The 19,948-nt window shown below is 47.4% G+C and overlaps 1 protein-coding gene across 10 annotated transcripts; it reads left to right on the top strand.

The window, feature by feature from the left end:
* Positions 1–78: 78 nt before the first annotated feature.
* Positions 79–13,802, top strand: Sf1 (splicing factor 1). Of its 10 annotated transcripts, XM_041660954.1 has the most exons (14): positions 80–499; positions 2,022–2,150; positions 5,110–5,185; positions 8,034–8,186; positions 8,389–8,478; positions 8,659–8,842; positions 8,932–9,047; positions 9,150–9,257; positions 10,163–10,343; positions 10,590–10,863; positions 11,154–11,213; positions 11,323–11,502; positions 12,263–12,467; positions 12,916–13,802. In XM_041660954.1, the coding sequence occupies exons 1-14, from the start codon at positions 469–471 to the stop codon at positions 13,043–13,045; spliced, it is 1,917 nt and encodes a 638-aa protein (XP_041516888.1). In that variant the 5' UTR covers positions 80–468; the 3' UTR covers positions 13,046–13,802. The 10 variants fall into 10 exon arrangements, with proteins under 10 accessions (XP_041516880.1, XP_041516888.1, XP_041516884.1 ...); XM_041660946.1 differs by having other exon boundaries at positions 79–499; positions 10,611–10,863; positions 12,263–13,007; XM_041660950.1 differs by lacking the exon at positions 12,263–12,467 and having other exon boundaries at positions 11,159–11,213.
* The last annotated feature ends 6,146 nt before the right edge of the window (positions 13,803–19,948 follow it).

Genomic DNA, 19,948 nt, shown 5'->3' with positions numbered 1-19,948 from the left:
CTTCAGCCAATGAGCGAGTCGTTCGCCCTACGTCATAGACTTTGTCCCGTCTCAACCCCCGCCTCTCCGGCCTGGAAGCTCAGTCCGCGCAGTAACAAATGAAGTGCGCGCTGCGACACCTCCCAGCTCACCCGGCCCCGCCGCCATTTCGTCGCCTGGCCTAACGGTTCGGCCAATCCCGACACGTATCGGAAAGGACTAGCGCTCCACCAATCAGAGGCCGCTGACTCCGAGCTCACCTCCGGCCGGCCCAATCCAGACTTCGGTCCCGCCGCCACCAGCCCGCCCCCGCCGCATCCTCTCTCCTCCCTCTTTGTGCGTCTGGCGCCGCAGCCGCCCGCCGCGTGAGAGGACTGGCTCCCCGCGCTCCTCGGCAGCGTAGTCGGGTCCCCTCCCCCCCGGAAGGTTCGCGAAGGAGAAGCCGCCGCCGAGGACGAGAAACCACTGGTGCCGGTCCCCTGGGGCGCCATGGCGACCGGAGCGAACGCCACGCCGCTGGGTAAGCTGGGCCTGCCAGGCCTTTCCCCCGCTTCCTGGGCCCAAAGGCGGTTTCGAGCCGAGCCTGCTGGCGCTCGGGCCACCGCCGCCGGTGGATCGCTGTTGGGGGCCCTGATGGCGGCCTTCTCCTTAGCGGCGCCGCTGCCGCCCCCAGCCTTGAACCCGCCACAGCACCCGCCCCCGCGCGGCCGCTTTTCCAGCGAGTGTCGCCTCCGCGCCAGGACCAGCAGCCGGGTCCGGGCGGCGGAGGTGAATCGGGTCGAGAGAGCGCGAGAGGCGGACCCGACCGGCCGGCGGAGGGGCACGCGATCGCGGTTTTAGGCGGCAAGGACGCGCGCGCGTGCACGGCAGGTCCGGGCGGACGCGCCCCAGGAACGCGCGGCCTGTTTCGAGAGTCTTCGAGTGCGCACGCGCGCCGTGAGAGGAAGAAGGGCGGGAGGGAGCGTCCTTTGCGCAGACGCAGTGAGGCGTTCAGGCTTTGTGGCGCAATTGTGAGGGCTTGACGAGGCCACCTGTTGCCCCCTGAGCTGGTGTGGACAGGAGAGTGTAGAAAGGTGCAGGGTGTGAGGGTGGTTGGCCCCCTTTACGATTTTAGGAACCTGAAAGGGGGACCAGTCCCGTGATAAGAGTATCTCCTTGTTTGCAGTAAGGCCCGTTTGGAAGGCTTCTAGTGATGCTTGGGTACTTTTCTTTTCAAGGCTGTTTATCTCCTTTGGTTTTCTAGAAGGTTCTCACAGTGACCAGCTTTCCCCATGCTGTTTTTAAAAGCTTTTCCCCTGGCTTGTAATCCTGAGAAGTAGAAAACCTGTGGTAAATGTAGGGAAGAATGTACGTGAGCGCTCTGATGACAAGTGTCCACTGGTCAGGAAAAGTGAGTGTTGACGTCCCACGTGTGAGAATAGTCCTTCAGATGGGACGTTTCCCTTAGTGATATGGAGCCAGAGCTTTGGTTGTGACCTCTTCCAGTTAGTCTCCTGCTGCTCAGTAGTCTGGATTTTCCAGAATTGATGATGTGCATCTGCTTAGCTCTTGCAGTCTAGGTTCCTACCAAAGTTGGAAGCAAGGATGAAGTGGCCCTTGCCTTTAATCCCAGCATGTGGGAGACAGAAGGCAGGTAGGTTGAGGCCAGCCTGGTCCACATTGTTCCAAGATAGCCAGGATTACGTAGAGAGACCCTGTCTCAAACCAAACAGAAGAAAAAGAGAAAAAGAATGGGTGTGCTTCAGTCTAGCATTTGCAGCGACCTGGGTGTTCCCAACACCACAAGAGAAAGTTTGGTCCTCATATTTACGTTCTCTAGCAAGTTTATCCAGGAAAAATGAATGTAAACGTGAAGTGTTCTTAACTTTCCCGCCAGGACCAGATACCTTTTAACAGCTGTTAATTTTCTTCTCTGATCTGTGAGAGTTTTATCCTTTTAAATTTTAGGTGGATTTCTATTTCAGTCTTAATAATCATGTATTCCCTGTTGGTGGTCACTCATGGTTCATATTTCTACCTGATGGACTCTTGTCTGTCTTTAGACTTCCCAAGTAAGAAGAGGAAGAGGAGCCGTTGGAACCAAGACACAATGGAACAGAAGACAGTGATTCCAGGAATGCCCACAGTTATTCCCCCTGGACTGACACGGGAACAAGAAAGAGCTTACATAGGTAAATACACGTTCTGCATCCAGGTGCATCTTCAGGTTGTTACTGCTTATTCTGAGTGACGATTCTGTTGAAAGTCTGAGATTTTAGTCTTGGGACAAGGTGGTGTGATCAGGTGTGCTTTTATAGCTTTGGCATAAACTGTGGTTTGCTTGACCAGTCCTGCATCTGTAGCTTCTCAGCAGCACATAGTCCTTACTAAGCAGCCCACTTCTCAGCTGCTCTTGCTCATTGATGAGGTGCATGCTGTCTGCCTCTGGACATGCCCCAGTGGAGAACACTGCAGGTATTGTAAATCAGGTGCCTGGTTTGTAGTATGGCCTTTCACCATAATATGGTTCCCTTTCCCTAAAATGTGATTTTGCTTTTTTTTTTTTTTATAGGTTTACAAAACAGTTCAAACAAAAAGTGGCTCTGAAAGTATTTACAGTTCACCCATTTTCAGCATCTTTTCTTGTTTGATCTTTTAAAGAGCTTTCTTAAAAATGAAGGCTCTTGTAGTTTACCACTAAAGGACTCTGCTGGGAAGGGTTTACTGTTTGATTTGAAATGAGGTGGTGGCAGGATTTCAAAAAATTAAGTTACTGTCCACAGTTGAGTTGAAATTGAACCTCAAAATTCCTCAGAAACCAAGGTCATTAATACAAGTTGTGTGTTTCTGTCCAGTTGTCTCAAAATGCACTTGATAAAACATTTTCAACTAACCAAATAAACATCCTCTTTGGGCAGAAACCTAGTGGTCTTCACATGCACAGCTCCAAGGCCGATGTGGTCTAAATCTGGAGGTCTTCATTTCTTGGTTTTTAGATGGCTGAGAGTTTTGAGGCGTTGGAGTTGTCTGCTTCTCACAATACTTACTAACACTACTTTTCTCACTGTTGCTGTTTACCCAACCCTTAGGTGTCATTAGACCAGTGTTGGACCTTCCAACCTTGTAAAATGCCCCCTAGTGGTGTCATAGCCCAAGAACACAGAATCTGAGAAACACTTAATACTTTACAACGCTCTTTCTCTTCCTCTGGAGGCCTAGTTAATGCACTAAGCCCTTAAAGACTGTTTACATCTTACATCAAGGTAGACAGAAGAGGCTAGTATAGGTTCTTGGCTTTATGAGAGATAACAGCTTTTCTGGTTTATGTAGTTCTGGGTATTCAAGTTAGATCCCACAATTAAGAGGCTGCCCTATGGTAATTACTTTTATCTGAAGTTCTTGAGTTTAATGTCTGGCTGTAAAGCTAGAACTTGTTGGAGTAAAGGAGCTTGGATAGCAACTGTGTCCCATGGCATACATTTTGTCCAGATGGCCTCAGTATCCTCTCACTGTTAAATTAACCATCAATGTGTTTAGGGTGGAGATGTTGTGTATAACCCTGTGAGACATACGTTAACAGTTATCAGCCAGGCACAATTACAATTATCCCAGCACTCAGGATGCAGAGAGTTCCAGGATAGCCAAAACTACAAAGAGAAATCCTGTTTTGAAAAGCTGGGTGGTGGTGGCAGATGCCTTTAATCCCATCTCTTGGGAGGAAGAGGCAGGTGGATCTCTGAGGTTGAGGCCAACCTGGTCTTCAAAGCAAGTTCTAGGGCAGGCTCCAAAGCTACACAGAGAAACCCTGTCTCTAGCCCCCCACCCCCCAAAAAATCTGTACTTAGGTGTGCATTAATTATGCATTATAAGTAAGCCATGCCCTTCCAACCTGCTCAGAAACCTGGCGCGTGATAAAGATATAGGAGAGGTAGTTTGCACCATATTGAAGAAGTTGCTCTAGGTCTGCTATACTACTGCTGTGTTACATTTCCCCTGAGTTACTGGAAGCTTTTAGTGAAACCCTCATCTCTTGTCATTTCAAACTTTAGGGTCACGTGCATTCTTCTTTACCTTCACTTTCCATCTTTTAACACCCCTGCCACATCAGTAGGTGGTCTGAAAATAAACTCATGGACAGGTGTAGTAGTGCATACCTTTTATCCAATCACTGGGAAGGCAGGGGCAGATAATCTCTGAGTTCTAGACCAACCAACCTGGTCTACCTAGTGAGTTCCAAGATATCCAGGGACGTCTTTGAGACCTTGCTTCAAAAAAAACAAAAACAAGCCTGGCAGTGGTGGTGCACACCTTTAATCCCAGCAGTCTAGAGGCAGATGGGTCTCCAGAGTTCCAGGCTAGCCTGGTCTACAGATCAAGTTACAGGACAGCCAGGGATACACAGAGATCCTGTCTCAAACAAAACAAAACAAAAAAGCTGAAAGCAAAGTAAGAAATAAGCTTACAGAACCTTACTTAGACCCACTGGTTTATAAAAAGAAAGGTATATGGTTTGTTCAATATTTGAGTGAAAGTTACAGGTATTTGGGGACTCCTAGTACAGGTCTGGTTGTATAGAAAGTGTATGTACAAATTTGTAAGATGTTGAATTATTAAATGTCTTGCCTAGAGAATTTAAACCTGGTCTTAATGAAAATGGTCTTTGCTCTACTGCTATTATTTTATTATCCCATGTTAATTGAGTTAATTTTGGGTTGTGTTTAAAATTTATTGAAGAAATAGAAACTTAAGTCTTGCCCTGAGTTTGGTGGGTACCAGGTACTGGTGATCTTAAATGGTGTTGGTTCAGGGTGCCAATTGTAATAAGCAAGTGTTGGTGGGGAAGTGAAGAGGTGACTACCTCCTGATAATTGCAATTGTAAGCTGTAGTGAACAGTCTTAACTGCTAACCCCTCTTCCAACAAACTGTTTGCTTCCTGAGTGATAACCATTTTGAGGTGAAAATTAACTGTAGATGTAAATGGACTCCTGCTGCTAGGTGGTTGGGGGTTTTTGCCTCAATGTGTCACTGATCAGTCATCCCTTTCAAAGTCTCCGAGTTCTTCATGCTTGTTATTGAGATTTGAGATGTTTTTTGGTAACATTGTCTTTTTTCCATCCTTTTTTTTTCTTTCCTAACCTGGTTTCTTCCAGTGCAACTACAGATAGAAGACCTGACTCGTAAACTGCGCACAGGAGACCTGGGCATCCCCCCTAACCCTGAGGACAGGTTGGGAAACAGTTTTAACCAGCTGACAGTAACGCTTTTACCTTTTTCTCAATATGTTTTTACTGGTGGCAACATATTGTGTCAGTTCAATAAAATCCTAGTTAAGACGACTGGTATTCTGACCAGGGTTTATTTAGCAGAATGTGTATGTTCAGTCAACAGTTAGAAAAGTTGGAATTTAATGAGAGAATGAGTTAAAGGAAATGAATAACTGGTTTCTAATTGATAAGCATGTAGATTTTAACCTGAAAATTTACCCACCCCTAGGGACAGTGGGGGGGGTAGCCATTAACCTGCCGTTCACTGGCTGCTTTGGCTGAAAGCACAGGGTGCAGTTTTTCTCATGGTAATTGTGCAGGGATATGAGAGTATTTTTAACTATCACTGAATTTGAGCAGGCCAAGCTTGTTGAAGTCTTACCTGCTTGTGGTTTTGGGATTGTTTTAAAATCAGGAGATTTCTAACCAACTTCCTTCATTGCCAATTAATTTTCAGGCTTGGCCATTGCCTGCGGGTTTTGGGAGGGAAAGGCAAACAACCAACCCCTAAATTACTTTTTCTTTTTTAAAGGGAACGTGGGCCTCAAACAGCTGTGGTCATATCATTTCAGTTTACAGTTTCTCTCGTCTCTGAAAAGTTAAAAGTTCATGTGAGAGAGGAACTTTCTAAGTGGTATTTTATTGGCTGATCTTCGAACAGCTAAAGTCTGGTCATTTAACTGACAATAAGCTTCCATTGAAATCTTAGTGCATGTAGTATAGTTGAAAAGATTTGCTTGGAATGTGTTTCTGGCTTTTGTTATTCTGGTAATGGCTTTAGAAGTTACACAGTTCTGCTGCCCCTTGCCACGAAACAAAAGAACTTAATGATTTCTCCATATTGACCTTTTATTTATCAAGTTTGTTGTTTTTTTACATACAGATTTTGATTGGAAAGTTATGTTTTATATTTCTTTTTTGATTTGAAGATTTTTATTTTTTAATTTTTTTTGAGATTTACATTGTAGGTTATAGACCACAACTGTTTAGTGCCTTTTTGGCCTTTTCCCCTTTAATGGTATGTCTACAGGTTACCAGGCAATTCCTCCAAAGGTTGAGTTTTTAACAAACCTTGTTTGCTTCCTGGAGAACTGGGATTAGAGTGCAGTTGATGTCTCTGATGCCTCTTCTAGGTGAAGAAGTCCGACCAGTCTAACCTCTAGATTGCTAGCTTTTGCTTTTCACTTCCACAGTTTGGGAAGAGGTTAAATGGGTATGGAGTTATGAAGCCTTTAAAAGGCCGATTTGGTTCTGGTACAATTTGGTATTTAGCCAGAAACATTCAATTATAGAGAGCAATGGGGTGGGCATGCTAGCAATGAGTAAAACCAGAGCAGGGTTTTTTCTCCTTGTATATGTTCAAATTTGAAAGAGGCGATAATGCCTGATTGCTTTTGCTTTTAAGCCCAGGTTGGAGGGAAATACATGAGTTTCTTACCTTACTAAGATGATTTTTTAAGAAGGTGTATTTCAAAATTAAGCCACTTTCTGCTATTTTGATGTTGCTTAACTTGCACAATTAAAATGTTTTAAAGCCTGTTGTAGACTTAAATGTGTAAGATGACAGTCTAATGAGTTGGGGATGTTTGCTTGTGTTCACTATGATTGGATTGTGCTAACAGTTCATACAGTTGCTAGAAACGGAGGTGTCATTTAGCCGTCATTAGCCACGAACAAACCTGACCTTTTTATTCCATCGTGTGTGTAACCTGGTATGACATGGTTCCCTTTAGGCTGAAGACAGTGGGAGCAGCCGAGTTCAGTTCTTGCTCTCCAACTAGGCACAATTCTCTCAACTAAACCAAGGGTATAGGAGTCGGGACTACTTTTCAGGATGTTTTTTAAAATAACCTGATCCACATGGTCTCTTCCCTTCTTGCAGCTACTACTAAATTTACATACAGAGTATCAAGCTATGGTCCTTTTTGTAATCTTAACTCAGAATTCTAGGAGTATAACTTCTCTTTTTTTGTTACCGCAAAATCTAGCTGTGGTAAAGTGACCACTTTATCATTACTATATATATTTTTTTATTTTTATTTTTTGCTTGTAGCGTCAGCATTTTACTCCTTAAAAATGAGAGAAATTTCTGCTTTCTGGACTTGTAAACTCTGGCGGAGAATTATAGTTCCCCCTTGCTGTTGGCAGGTTCAGACCCTAGACAAGTGTTTGACTAAATCTGCATTTGCAGCCTCTTGCAGAAGCTGCGTTAGCAATTTAACGGTTTTCTCTACCCAGACTCCCCACCTCGAACAGCCAGCCAGGCCATTGAAGGAAAAACAGAGACGAAGCCTTGCACCATTTCTCTCTATTGTGGGGGCCAAGTAGCTATAGTAGCTTGAGTCCCAGCTGCTTTGGGTGAACAAGTTTGTGTTCACTGTGTGGCAGGGGTACAGGTGCTCTTCCTAATAGACACAGTTCACCTAAACTCGGGTTTCTGTGGTTTATCAAGTTGGGTTATTATCATTTTTTTCAAATGAAAGCATCATTTGGCAAGAAGCCTCCAGAGGATGATACTGTTCTTGCCACTTGTGGTCCAAAGGTTTCTCTTTACTGGACCCTTCCTCAGCCACTTTTAGAAGTTAAAGACTTTTTCCCTTTCTCACATATACCCCACATTGCTTGATGTTAAGTCAGATTTTTAACTCCCCATTCCACACGATCTTGAACAGCACACGTTATGGTCGGTTCCTCCGAAGAGTTTTGTTAGGATCTGAGAGGCAGAGGGGCTGGGGGGAGACTTGTAAATAGTCCATATGGGAGCAAAGGGAGTGAGGGGCCAAGCAGTAATGGGGCTCTGTCTCCCGCAGGTCCCCTTCCCCTGAGCCAATCTACAACAGTGAGGGGAAGCGGCTTAATACTCGAGAGTTCCGTACCCGCAAAAAGCTTGAAGAGGAGCGACACACACTTATCACAGAGATGGTTGCTCTCAACCCGGACTTTAAACCACCTGCAGATTACAAGTAAGCAAGCAGAGTCAGGTAGTTTGGGACAAGGGCACATTCAGATCATATGTGACCTGCTTGGACAATTCTGGTTTATTACTCACTTTTTGGCCCAAATTGTCCTTAATTCTCATGTGGTATATACTTGATTGTAGAAGAGCTTTGGTTATGTGGACTATCTCCCAGAAATAGAGATGCTGATGGTCTTTTCTTCCTTTAGGCCTCCAGCAACACGTGTGAGTGATAAAGTAATGATCCCCCAAGATGAGTATCCAGAAATCAATTTTGTGGGTCTCTTAATTGGGCCTAGGTGAGTAGAATTCTCAGTAGTCCTTGGTAGAAGGGTCTTGGTGCTATGTGTTTTGCAGTTCCTCACCAATGACTATTTAGCTCAGTGTTTTTATTCTGAAATATTTGCATTGAATATATATATATATATAGAGAGAGAGAGAGACAGAGAGACACCCTAATCTTTTCTGCCTTTTGATAGAGGGAACACTCTGAAGAACATTGAGAAGGAATGCAATGCCAAGATCATGATACGGGGGAAAGGATCTGTGAAAGAGGGGAAAGTTGGGCGCAAAGATGGTCAAATGTTGCCAGGAGAGGATGAACCTCTTCATGCTCTAGTCACTGCCAATACAATGGAGAATGTCAAAAAGGCAGTAGAACAGGTGTGTGGTGAGCCCAGAAGGAAACTTCTTGCTGGAAACCTAGGTGATGGCCCTAGGCACTATTGACAGCTGTTGGTGTGTCTTAATAGATCAGAAACATCCTGAAGCAGGGTATTGAGACCCCAGAGGACCAGAATGATCTACGGAAGATGCAGCTTCGGGAGTTGGCTCGTTTGAATGGCACTCTACGGGAAGATGATAACAGGTCAGTGGTAATGTTGAGAAGATTGCATAGGAACCTAAAGAACATTTTGAAGTGGAAAGGTGGTTTCTATAGGTCTTTGAATTGATTTCTCTACCTCAACAGGATCTTAAGACCCTGGCAGAGCTCAGAGACACGCAGCATTACCAATACTACCGTGTGTACCAAGTGTGGAGGGGCTGGCCACATTGCATCCGATTGCAAATTTCAGAGGTGAGGCCTGGCTGCTTTTGGAAGTTGGCTCCCTTGCAGCCCACTGGTCTTCAGGGTCCTCCTTCCGCTACTGGCTTGTGGTTCATCTTGTGTACTAGAGCGGCATCCTTCCTGTGGGTGTGGTTGGGTGGCGTGTGTTTTAAACTTGAGGACTAGAAATGTGTAGAGCCTACTATTGTCTAGAAACTTACACTCTGGCTATAAATGTTTCCATTGGGTGAATATTCACATTCGCTGCTTAAGATTTCTTAAGACTTAAGGGGTTTTAGCTGGGCATCGGTGGCGCATGAGTTTAATCCCAGCACTAGGGAGGCAGAAGCAGGTGGATCTCTGTGAGCCTGGTCTACAAAGCGAGTTCCAGGATAGGTTCCAAAGCTACACAGAAAAACTTGGTTTTGAAAAGCAAATAATCCTGCCCCCCCCCCCAAATACCTTAAGGGGTTTCATTTCCATATGATCCTTTTTAGGGGGAGGTGTACATGTAGTTTCTCTATATCTTGCATAAATTCCCTTCTCTTAAACAAGGAAGATGGAAGTAGAATTTTTTTGTCTTTTTTGATTTGAGGTTTTCTCCTGCATCTATATCTATACTGTGTGTGCCTTAGTGCCTGCAGATATTAGAAGAGGGTTTTAGATCCCTAGATCTGAAGTGGTGGGCAGTTGAAAGCTGTCATGTGGTTGCTGGGAATTGAACCCGAAGTAGGATTTGATAAAGCATGAGGGGTGAAGGTCTGGTATGGTGGTGGGTCAGTTCTAACCCACGGCCTCTACTGGCTGGCAGTGATAACAGAATGGATGTTGGAGAACCATTTCCAATAAAGGGCTAGAAAAGGGGGGAGGGTTTCACTTAATTGAATTAGAGCTTTCTATTTTCTCCTTTCTTTGTGTTTCCAATCCTACTTTAGGCCTGGTGACCCTCAGTCAGCTCAGGATAAAGCACGGATGGATAAAGAATATTTGTCCCTTATGGCTGAGCTAGGGGAAGCTCCTGTCCCTGCATCTGTGGGCTCTACGTCTGGACCTGCCACCACACCCTTGGCCAGTGCACCAAGACCTGCTGCTCCTGCCAGCAACCCACCACCACCGGTGAGCCCTGGGACAATTCTTTGGTCTAGCTCCCCCATTCTCTTCTATAGAGAGACCAGGAGCTATGTGTGGCTAATATAAAACTTAGAGGTGGATATAGCTGGCAACATTGTTCTTCTGGGATGTCTGGCCATTGTGGAAGGAGCCTGCCTGTCCTCTTGTTCTGGTCTTCTGACATAGTCAGAAGAACAATGTTGCCACCAGGGGGAGCAGGCACGGACATTAGCAGGAAATGCTCTCATGTAGTCTCTCATGTCTACAACGCAGAGTCGCCCACCCTGGATGAATTCTGGCCCTTCAGAGAATCGGCCCTATCATGGCATGCATGGAGGTGGTCCTGGTGGGCCTGGAGGTGGCCCCCACAGTTTCCCACACCCATTACCCAGCCTGACAGGTGGGCATGGTGGACATCCCATGCAGCACAACCCAAATGGACCACCACCACCTTGGATGCAGCCACCACCCCCACCAATGAACCAGGGCCCCCACCCACCTGGGCATCATGGCCCTCCTCCAATGGGTAAGTAAGTGTCAGACCAGAAACCTTGGGGTTTGTGGGAGTGGATAGGTTCATACCAAGTGATTCTGAGCTTTAAGCAGTACTGAATGGCTAGCCAGTGGTCTGAATCTTGCTGAGACCTACCTAGACTTATGGAGTATCTTCTGTGTGGGGAGGTCCACCTGCTGTTACGGCTGAACTTTTGGGAGGTTAATGACTCAGACAGCTGTATGACTGAGAAAGCTATTGGGGATGTCTCGCCTGACCAGTTCAAATGTCCTGCTAAGTCCCTGCTCTTTCCTTCCATCAAGATCAGTACCTGGGAAGTACGCCTGTGGGCTCTGGGGTCTATCGCCTGCATCAAGGAAAAGGTAATATACTCTCTTGGGATTTCTGTCTAGGGCCGTAGGAGCTAGTGGGAGCACTAGCCTGGGTCTCCCATTCTCAAAAGCCTAATTCTAATTCTTTGTTTGCCTGCAGGTATGATGCCGCCACCGCCTATGGGCATGATGCCGCCGCCTCCGCCACCTCCCAGTGGGCAGCCCCCGCCTCCTCCCTCTGGTCCTCTTCCTCCATGGCAGCAGCAGCAGCAGCAGCCTCCGCCACCCCCTCCGCCCAGCAGCAGTATGGCTTCCAGCACCCCCTTGCCATGGCAGCAAAGTGAGTGGAATATTTTGGGCTTGTGGGGGTGGGTGGGATGTGGGCTGGGGCTGAGATGAAAGAGAACCTCATATCTCACATGGGCTGGAGACACCTTGGGTGAGGAGACTTTGGTCTCAGCAAGGGCAGTGGGGTTGAAAGCCAGGCTGTCTGGCCCAAAGGAATGTCTTGGGGAGGAGAGCTGATGTTTGGTGTGGTTGTGTTTGGGAGAGACTTGGGAGGTCTGGAGGGGAGCCTCCCATTGTAGACAGAGCACCAGAAGTCCAGGCTAAGCTGCTGAATGAGCTGCTGGTTTGGCCGTGCCTTGTGCGCGGAATCAAGAGTAGGATGGTGCATGCATGTTCTGGAGGGGGTTGTGATTGGGCCTGAGAGACTGCAGAGATAAGGAAGGGAAGGGGTCAGTGGGGAGAGAGCAGCTGTGGGTTTGAGGCTGAATGTGCCCTTCGGTGGTGGCGGCGGCTGGGCGGAGGGACGTCAAAGCCGGTTCTTGTGTCTGATACTTTCCCCTTAGCCCCTCCAGGGGCATTGGTGACAAAGGGCTTACTTTGTGAAGCCCAGAGACCATGAGGCTGACCCCAGGGTAGTCCTGCCCACCCCTCCACTCCCATCACCAGGACAGCCCTGCCCGCCCGCCCCCCACCACCGTACCGCATGCCAAGGAAGGAGCAGGCGCCCCTCGACCCCCATCCCAAGGCAGCAGCCGCAGAGAGCCGCGGTGTACCCCCAGCGCGTGTGACCTTGGGCTTCTTTACTACCCCAGATACGACGACTACCACCACGAGCGCTGGCACAGGGTCCATCCCGCCATGGCAACAGCAGCAGGCGGCTGCCGCAGCTTCTCCAGGAGCCCCTCAGATGCAAGGCAACCCCACTATGGTGCCCCTGCCCCCCGGGGTCCAGCCGCCTCTGCCGCCCGGGGCCCCTCCCCCTCCGCCGCCTCCGCCACCTGGTTCCGCCGGCATGATGTATGCCCCACCCCCTCCTCCTCCGCCTCCCATGGACCCTTCTAACTTTGTCACCATGATGGGCATGGGGGTGGCGGGCATGCCGCCCTTCGGGATGCCTCCAGCTCCCCCACCGCCTCCACCACAGAACTAGACTTGTTTTTTGTTTTTTTTTTTTTTAAGAAAATATATATTATATACATAGAGAGTTGGTCTCGTTTAAACACACGCCGAACCTCACCATATGGAGCCAGACATTGGGATGCACGCATGTGATTGTGTGTGCACGCATGTGTGTGTGTGCACGCACTGGGCTGGGCCAAGTGACTGTGGACTCGCTTGGGAATGGGCAGGTGGTAGTAAGGGCGCCAGCTTGGGCTCTCCTGGCGCCCTGTAGCATCGAGTGTCTTCTTTGTCTTCTTCTCTCCTCACCCAACTCCCTTTGCCTCTCCCCAAACCGGGCCGCCAGGATCCCTCCCCGCGGCAGCGATGGCCCGAGCCATGAGAGTGAGGACTTTCCGCGCCCATTGGTGACCCTTCCAGGCAGACAGCCTCAGCAGCGCCCTTGGTGGACAGGATGGTTCGGCAAAGCAGCCTGAGTTATTTTTGTGGACGGAATCGGAACACGCTGGCTCCATATCGTGAAATTTTTATTAATTTTTATCTTTTTCCTTTGTTATTTCCTTATCTTTTCCTTTCTTCAGACTCCGTCCAAGGAGATGCTCTCCCCGGTCTTCTGCTGCAGATAGAATCCTTTCCCTTGTCTCCATTCCTCTCTCCCCAAGGAGAGAGGAGCAAATGGTTAGGCACAGACTTTGGCCATTAATGTCAAGTTTGGTTGTGAAGGCGGGTCCTGTGTGGTTTATCTTTGCCACCTTTTAAAGCATCTTGAGAATTTAGATGTTGCTAGATAGGGTTAATCCAGCCCTGGGATTCATATCTTCCTGTACTCCTGCCAGCAGTAAGTGGGACAGCCCAAGCCACTATAGACCTGCCTGCCAGTCTGGAGTCTTCCATGCTCCTGATCACCTAAACTGCCTCAGATGCCATTTGCTTCTCTTCTTCCTGGAAAGCTTCCCGTTATGTTTTATTTTGACCCCAGATGTCCAGATGTTTTGCAGTGTCTGGGGCTTGTGCCCTTTGTTCTTCGTTCAGCTTCTTTGCCCCTTCCCTCTTCATGGAGTGATTATGTTGACAATAATGTGTAATGCGCGTTCTTTTCACTGGTTTATCTACAGAAATTTCTCTGGGCTTTTTTTTGTTTTGTTGGTTTTTTTTTTTGTTGGTTTTTTGGTGTTTGATTCAACACTGCACTAAAGGGGGGAATGTTCCATTGAATAAAAGAGCAGTGTGGTTTTCCGGGTCTGTTTCTTTTCTTTCTAAACTTCCTTTTCGCTACCAACGATACCAAAGTTTCCCTTATCTACCTGTTTTAACACCTGGCTTCAACCCCCTACCCTGTTTCTCCTTGATGTAACTGAAAACCAGGCTCACATCATATCTCAGTGATCTGTCATTTTGAAGGCCTTTTCTTGGGGCTCTAACCTCCGTATTTGAGCTCTAGTTAAGATTTGTGTCTACTGGCTGCCATCTGACTTAAGGACCTGGGCCTGGGGAGTCATCAACACTAAAGGTCAGACCAACTAATCCTGCTTGTCAGGCACAGAGCTGCTAAAATTAAAACCGCCAAGTTGCCTTTTTCTTTGCCTGCTGGTGACTCTCAGCCTGCCAGTGCTGCAGGCTTTGGGGGGAGTGCTGGGGGTGAAATGCAATGCCCTTGTGCAAAGTGGGCACCTCTGCATAGGGTCTTCTGCAGTCTGTTCTATTTTGGGTAGTAGATAATACTTAGATGGTACCCAAAAATTTCCCCCTTCCTGCCTTTGTGAGAGCCAGGTCTTTGGGCAGCTCCTGCAGCTGTTACTGGGCAGAGTTTTCTTGCTGGTCTGTCCAGTATCCCGCCTCAGGTGTTACATCCCACCCTTAGAAAGTTCCCTAACCAAGCCCTAAACTAAAGGTTTTTCCCTTTGTCCTTAACCTTACATGGTGGGGGCAGGGCCTTGCCACCCCCTTCGACCTTGGCTTCACCTCATTGCTTCCCTCACAATCTTGGTTTCCCTGGTGGGCTCGTTGGGCGGTTAATTAGCTCTTTGAAGCTCTGGAAGTAGAAAAGTGGCGCTATGTGGGTTTTAGAAATAAAATCAATAAATGACTTAACCATGGCTCAGCTATCCTCTCGTCTCCCCACCCCTTCCCCCAGGGGAGGTTAGTATGCTTCTGTGGCTCCCCTCTCTCGCCCTACTGCCAGCCTTTGTTACAGTTTCAGAGAGCACTTACCCGTGCGGACAGTATTTAAGAGGTGGGAAACACCCACTTGGTCTATGGCATCTTAGGAAAATCTCACGCCAGTTTCTAATGATGGCAGACAGTACCCCTGCCCTCTTGGTGTTGGGCTAGGAAGTAACAGATAGAAAAGCTCAGCATGAAGTCTCTTTTTATTCCTGAGACTTAAGACAAGTGCTTTGCAGAAATAAAACATTGGTACAGAGAGGGAGGCCAGGTTTCTAGTTAGAAACTTAGTCCAGCATAAACAACTTCAAGTTAGTCTGGGGTAGATGTGTTCTCAGGGTTCTGGGAAGTAAACTACCCATGACCCTGAGTAAGGGTGAGACAGAAAAGGTAAAGAGACAAAAAGGTATGTTTAAGATTGCAGGTCTTATGCTGAAATTATGGGATGTAGGATTAAAGGAGGGAGCCCTACCATGGTGGTCCCAGAAAGACCGTGGAGGAAGTCTGGCAAGCATGCATGGCCTTTAGATTTGGCAGGGCTGTCCAACTTTTTGGCCATATAATACGATGTGGTCTGCAAGTGTGTTGGACTGTCTTCACAGCTGTTGCTGTGTGCTGTGCTGTGGGTTGGGTTAGAAAGGGAGTGTGAGGGTAGGGGCTGGCTTGGTAGCAGAGGAAGAATCAGGCCTGAGGACCTGTGCCACAGAACAGCAGGTCAGCTGGGCTATGCTTGATGGCTGAGGTGATTTGCGGCAAAACTGAATAGACTTGGAGAAAACACAAAGGTTTCTATGGCCCCAGAATGTTGGCCACAATTGAGGTGTGAGTTGGTAGTATGGATAACAAGCTATGGCTGTTGAGGGTGATTCTGCCAAGGAAGCTGAACTCTGGCCCCTGTAACCTTCCAGGGGGTGGAATAGTGGAAACGTAGGCTGGAAATCAAGAAATGGTGATGTGCCTTGCTCAAATGCTGCCAACTGTTAAGGGCCTGCTTGATTCTCAGAACCTATGTGAAGATGCCAGGTAGACCCTTTAATTCTAGCGTTTTGAAGGCTGTTAGGAAGGTCTTTGAATTGGAGGCCATCTTAGAGTTTTAGGCCAGCCAGTGCTACATAATGAGATCCACCAAGTGTATATGGATTGAATAAATTGTCTATGGTGCCTTAGGAGACACCATGACTGGCAACTCTTAAAAGGAAAACGTTTTTTTGGGGTGACTCTTACAGCTCAGAGGTTCAGTCCATTATGGTGGAGAGCATGGCAGCAGTCATGGTACTGAGAGTTACAGGAAGTGAACTGGGACACTGGGCTTAGGAAACCTCAAAGCCCCATAGTGACACTTCCTCCAATCAATAAGGACACTCCCTGTGAGATTATGGGGGCCAATTACATTTCAAACTACCACAGTAGGTTATTTGGGGGGGGGGGGGGCGGGGTTTTAGGTTTTGGGTTTCTCTCCAGGACAGGCTCCAAAGCTACAGAGAAACCCTGTCTCGAAAAACAACAAAAAACAGTTTCTCTGTGTAACAGTCCTGACTGCCCTGTAACATGCTTTGTAGACTGGGCACAGTATGTTTTTATAAAAGAAAAGAGCCACAAAACTGGGTGAATGAGCATGGATATAAGATGAAAACATGAGAATTTCAAGAACTGATAAATTCCTGGGTGGTGGCATACACCTTTAGAGACACACAGAACTGAGTTCAAGGCCAGCCTGGTCTACGGATCAAGTTCCAGGACAGGCTCTAAAGCTACACAGAAACCCTGTCTCAAAAAATCTTAATAAATCCAGGTGTGGCGACGGTGCTGGAAGATGGGAAATGGTGGATTCTTACAGCTCACTGGCCAGCTGCTCTAGCCTAAGGCCAGTGAGAGGGTGTGTTTCAAAGGGGGTAGACTGCCTTCTGAGGTGGGTGCTGGGACTTCTCCGTTCTCCACATGCACCCACACTAACAATAAACATCTATACACACCAAAAATAGTATAAAAGTGCCTTTTTGTTTTGCTCAAAATCCCCGGGGTCCTGTGTTTTATCATCCCCTTCTTTCCCTACCCCTAGAAAAATGAAAGTGGTGTGGAAGACTTAAACCTGGATGTTACGGTGGCACGTGCCTACAATTGTAGCACTTAGGAGAAAGGGGAAGGAAGATGAGAAGCAATTGTTAGAGTTGAAGGCTATCCTAGGCTTCATGAGATCCTGTCTCAAACTAAAAGTTGATGACCAAGTCTGGTGTGTGCTTTGATCCCAACGCTTGGGAGGTAGAGGCAAATGGATCCCTTAGCTCAAAGCCAGCGTGGGGTGTATAGTTGCAGGTCAGTCCGAATTATGTAGTGAAATCTAAGAACCACTGATGAACCAGAGCCACCATTGTTTTTTTGGTTTAGTAGTAAAGAGCACTTGCTATGCAAGCACAGGGACCTGACTTCATTTTCTAGGAACCCATGTGAAATTGGCACATGCACCCTTAATTTAGCTGTGGGACAGGAGGGTAAATGGAATGCTGATCACTATCCTAGCTCCAGTTTCAGTGAGAACCCTGTGTCACCTCTAGGATGCACACACAAAAATCAGGGACAAATTGTACAAATTGACACACCTGCTGTTTGCTCGCCAGAACAAGACGGCAAGATGTGTCAATGGACCATTTGTTACAAAAGCTAGAAGACAGATCAAAAGCTAGAAGTGGGTGTGGAGGCCAGCCCTGTAGTGCTGGAAGGTACTATGCAGACTGACGGGACAGTATTGTCATCAGTTTTACCCAGCTGTGGACTCGTGCAATAGGAACAAGTCTCTTGGAGGTAATTAACCACTTTGAAATTTGAGACCTCCACAGGAAGAAATTCACATGTGGTATTGAACCTGAATTAAATGTTATTGGTTAGGGAGGCTATAGGCCCTACTGGGAAAGCGACTGCTATCATTTTGTGAACTGCTCTGGATGGTCTCATCAAACTTCCTTTGAAGTAATTGTGGCCGTAGGTTAGAGGTCAACTTTAATTCACAGAGGTCTGCATGCCCTTGAGTCCTAGGATTAAAGATGTGAGTCACCATGCCCAGCCAATGTACTATTGTTCATACAACAGGGATGGCAGAAAAGGGCATTGGATCCTCTGGAGCTGGAGTACAGGTGGTTAGCTGCCTGACAAGGGTTTGGGGACCAACTCTTGAGTCCCCAGGAAGAGCTTCCAGTGCTCTTTAACTGCTGACCATCTCTAGCCCATAGCTTCATTTTGCATGGGAGGGAGGGGGCACAGTGCTAACTGCAGATATTCCTAACTGGTCAGAATGCTGAGGATAAGTGGCATGAGTGCTTAGTCATAAATGTTATAGATGTTATATTCATATTACCCCAAGACTTAGAGAACATGGCAGAAGAGGGGACAGAATATAGGAGCCGGGGGAATGAGTGGGGTGTTGTGGGGTGCCATTTCAGGGTATGACATGGCTGTGGCAACCTTGAGCTCCCAGCAGCTGTGATTACCTGCATAAGACTGGTCTTGCCATCCTGTCATGGAAAGGGAGAAGATTCGCAAGGCCCTATTCTCCCTGATGATCTCTGGGTAGTTGAATGGTTGCTGGGGGAGGAAGAGAAATTTTCTGTAGTGGCATAGCCGCTAGTAAGCTCACAGCTGTTAACTCAAGGGTCCACACACACACACACACACACACGAGAGACAAAATACCAATAAAGGAAGAAAGAGCGAAGTACGGGGAGTGAATCTGGTCAAAATACATTATACATATGCATGAAAATCATGGGAATACACATCTGAAAAGTGTGAGCGTCTGAAATGGGACTCACTGGGTAGAAGTACAAACCTGACGATCCGAGTTTGGTCCTGGAACCCGAGGTAGGAGAGAATCAACTTCCAAAATTGTCCTTTGCCCTTCTTATGTGCACCATGTGAGCCCCACACTCACAATGGTAAGTACAATTTTTTTTTTTTTTTTTTTTTTTTGGTTTTTCGAGTCAGGGTTTCTCTGTGGTTTTGGAGCCTGTCCTGGAACTAGCTCTTGTAGACCAGGCTGGTCTCGAACTCACAGAGATCCGCCTGCCTCTGCCTCCCGAGTGCTGGGATTAAAGGCGTGCGCCACCACCGCCCGGCTTGTAAGTACAATTTTTGAAAACTAAAAATGACCAGGTGGTGATGCTGATGCCTTTGCCTTTAATCCCAGCACTTGGGAGGCAGAGACAGGCCAGGCGGGTCTCTGTGAGTTCAAGCCAGCCTGGTCTACAGAGCGAGTTTCAGGACAGGCTCCAAAGCTACAGAGAAAAGATAATGAAAAAAAAAAAACCTAAAAATGAAAGTAGGGTGGGGGGTAGCTCCATGGTAGAGCACTTGCCTGGCACTGGCAAAAAAGGTGTTAGAGCTATATTCCCACTCCATCTGTGTAAGCACCTGTGTTTTCTTGGCTTCTGTATTTGATAACCTGGCTCCAGGAAATAGAAGCAGGGCATTGTGCCCATGGTAGGGGCAGAAACAGCTTATCCTGAAGACGTGTAGGTTAGGCCACACACTGAGCTGTTTGGGCACTCCAGAACCCTGCCTGCTGGAGGTCAGAAAGTTCTCAGAAACGGTATGGCTATCCCAGAACCTGGTGCAGTAGTACCTGTAGCTATCCAACTCTGCCCTCAGAGTAGAACACCCAGTTCTTCCCTGTCAGTCAGCTTGCTACCCTGGAGGCACAGCTAGCTTTGGAAATAGCCTGAGGGCCTAGGTTCTGTTTCTTCAAAGAAGCTCGACTTGAAAATGGCTGTCCTTACCGACCCTCCTCACCTAAGTTAGGAGGTAACAGCTGATGAGGCAGGAATTTGTTTGCTTTGGTTTTTCAGAAGAGGATTTCTCTGTGTTGCTTTTGAGCCTATCCTAGAACTCACTCTGTAGACCAGGCTGGTCTTGAACTCACAGAGATACACCTGCCTCTGCATCACAAGTGCTGTGATTAAAGGCATGCGCCACCACCACCCAGCTGAGGCAGGAATTTTGTTCAAGACTATGTATGCATTTGATAAAGAGGTCCAAGATTCACACAACAGCAAGATAGTGTGTGAGCTGCAAATGCCACCGAAGTCTCAAAGGGAGAGCCTGAGGACTAGGCTCTACAGGTGAAGTGGAGAAATGGGACAGAACAGGCTCTTGGAAGTCACAGAACTAGGATCTAGCACACACAGTCCCTTCCCACTGTATAGCCTGGTGGGAACAGGAGGAAAAGC

This window comes from Microtus oregoni, unplaced genomic scaffold, assembly GCF_018167655.1.
Source record: "Microtus oregoni isolate MIOR12 unplaced genomic scaffold, Mior012 000012F_ref0000307, whole genome shotgun sequence".
NCBI lineage: Eukaryota > Metazoa > Chordata > Mammalia > Rodentia > Cricetidae > Microtus > Microtus oregoni.
This window is presented reverse-complemented; position numbering and strand designations above follow the sequence as displayed.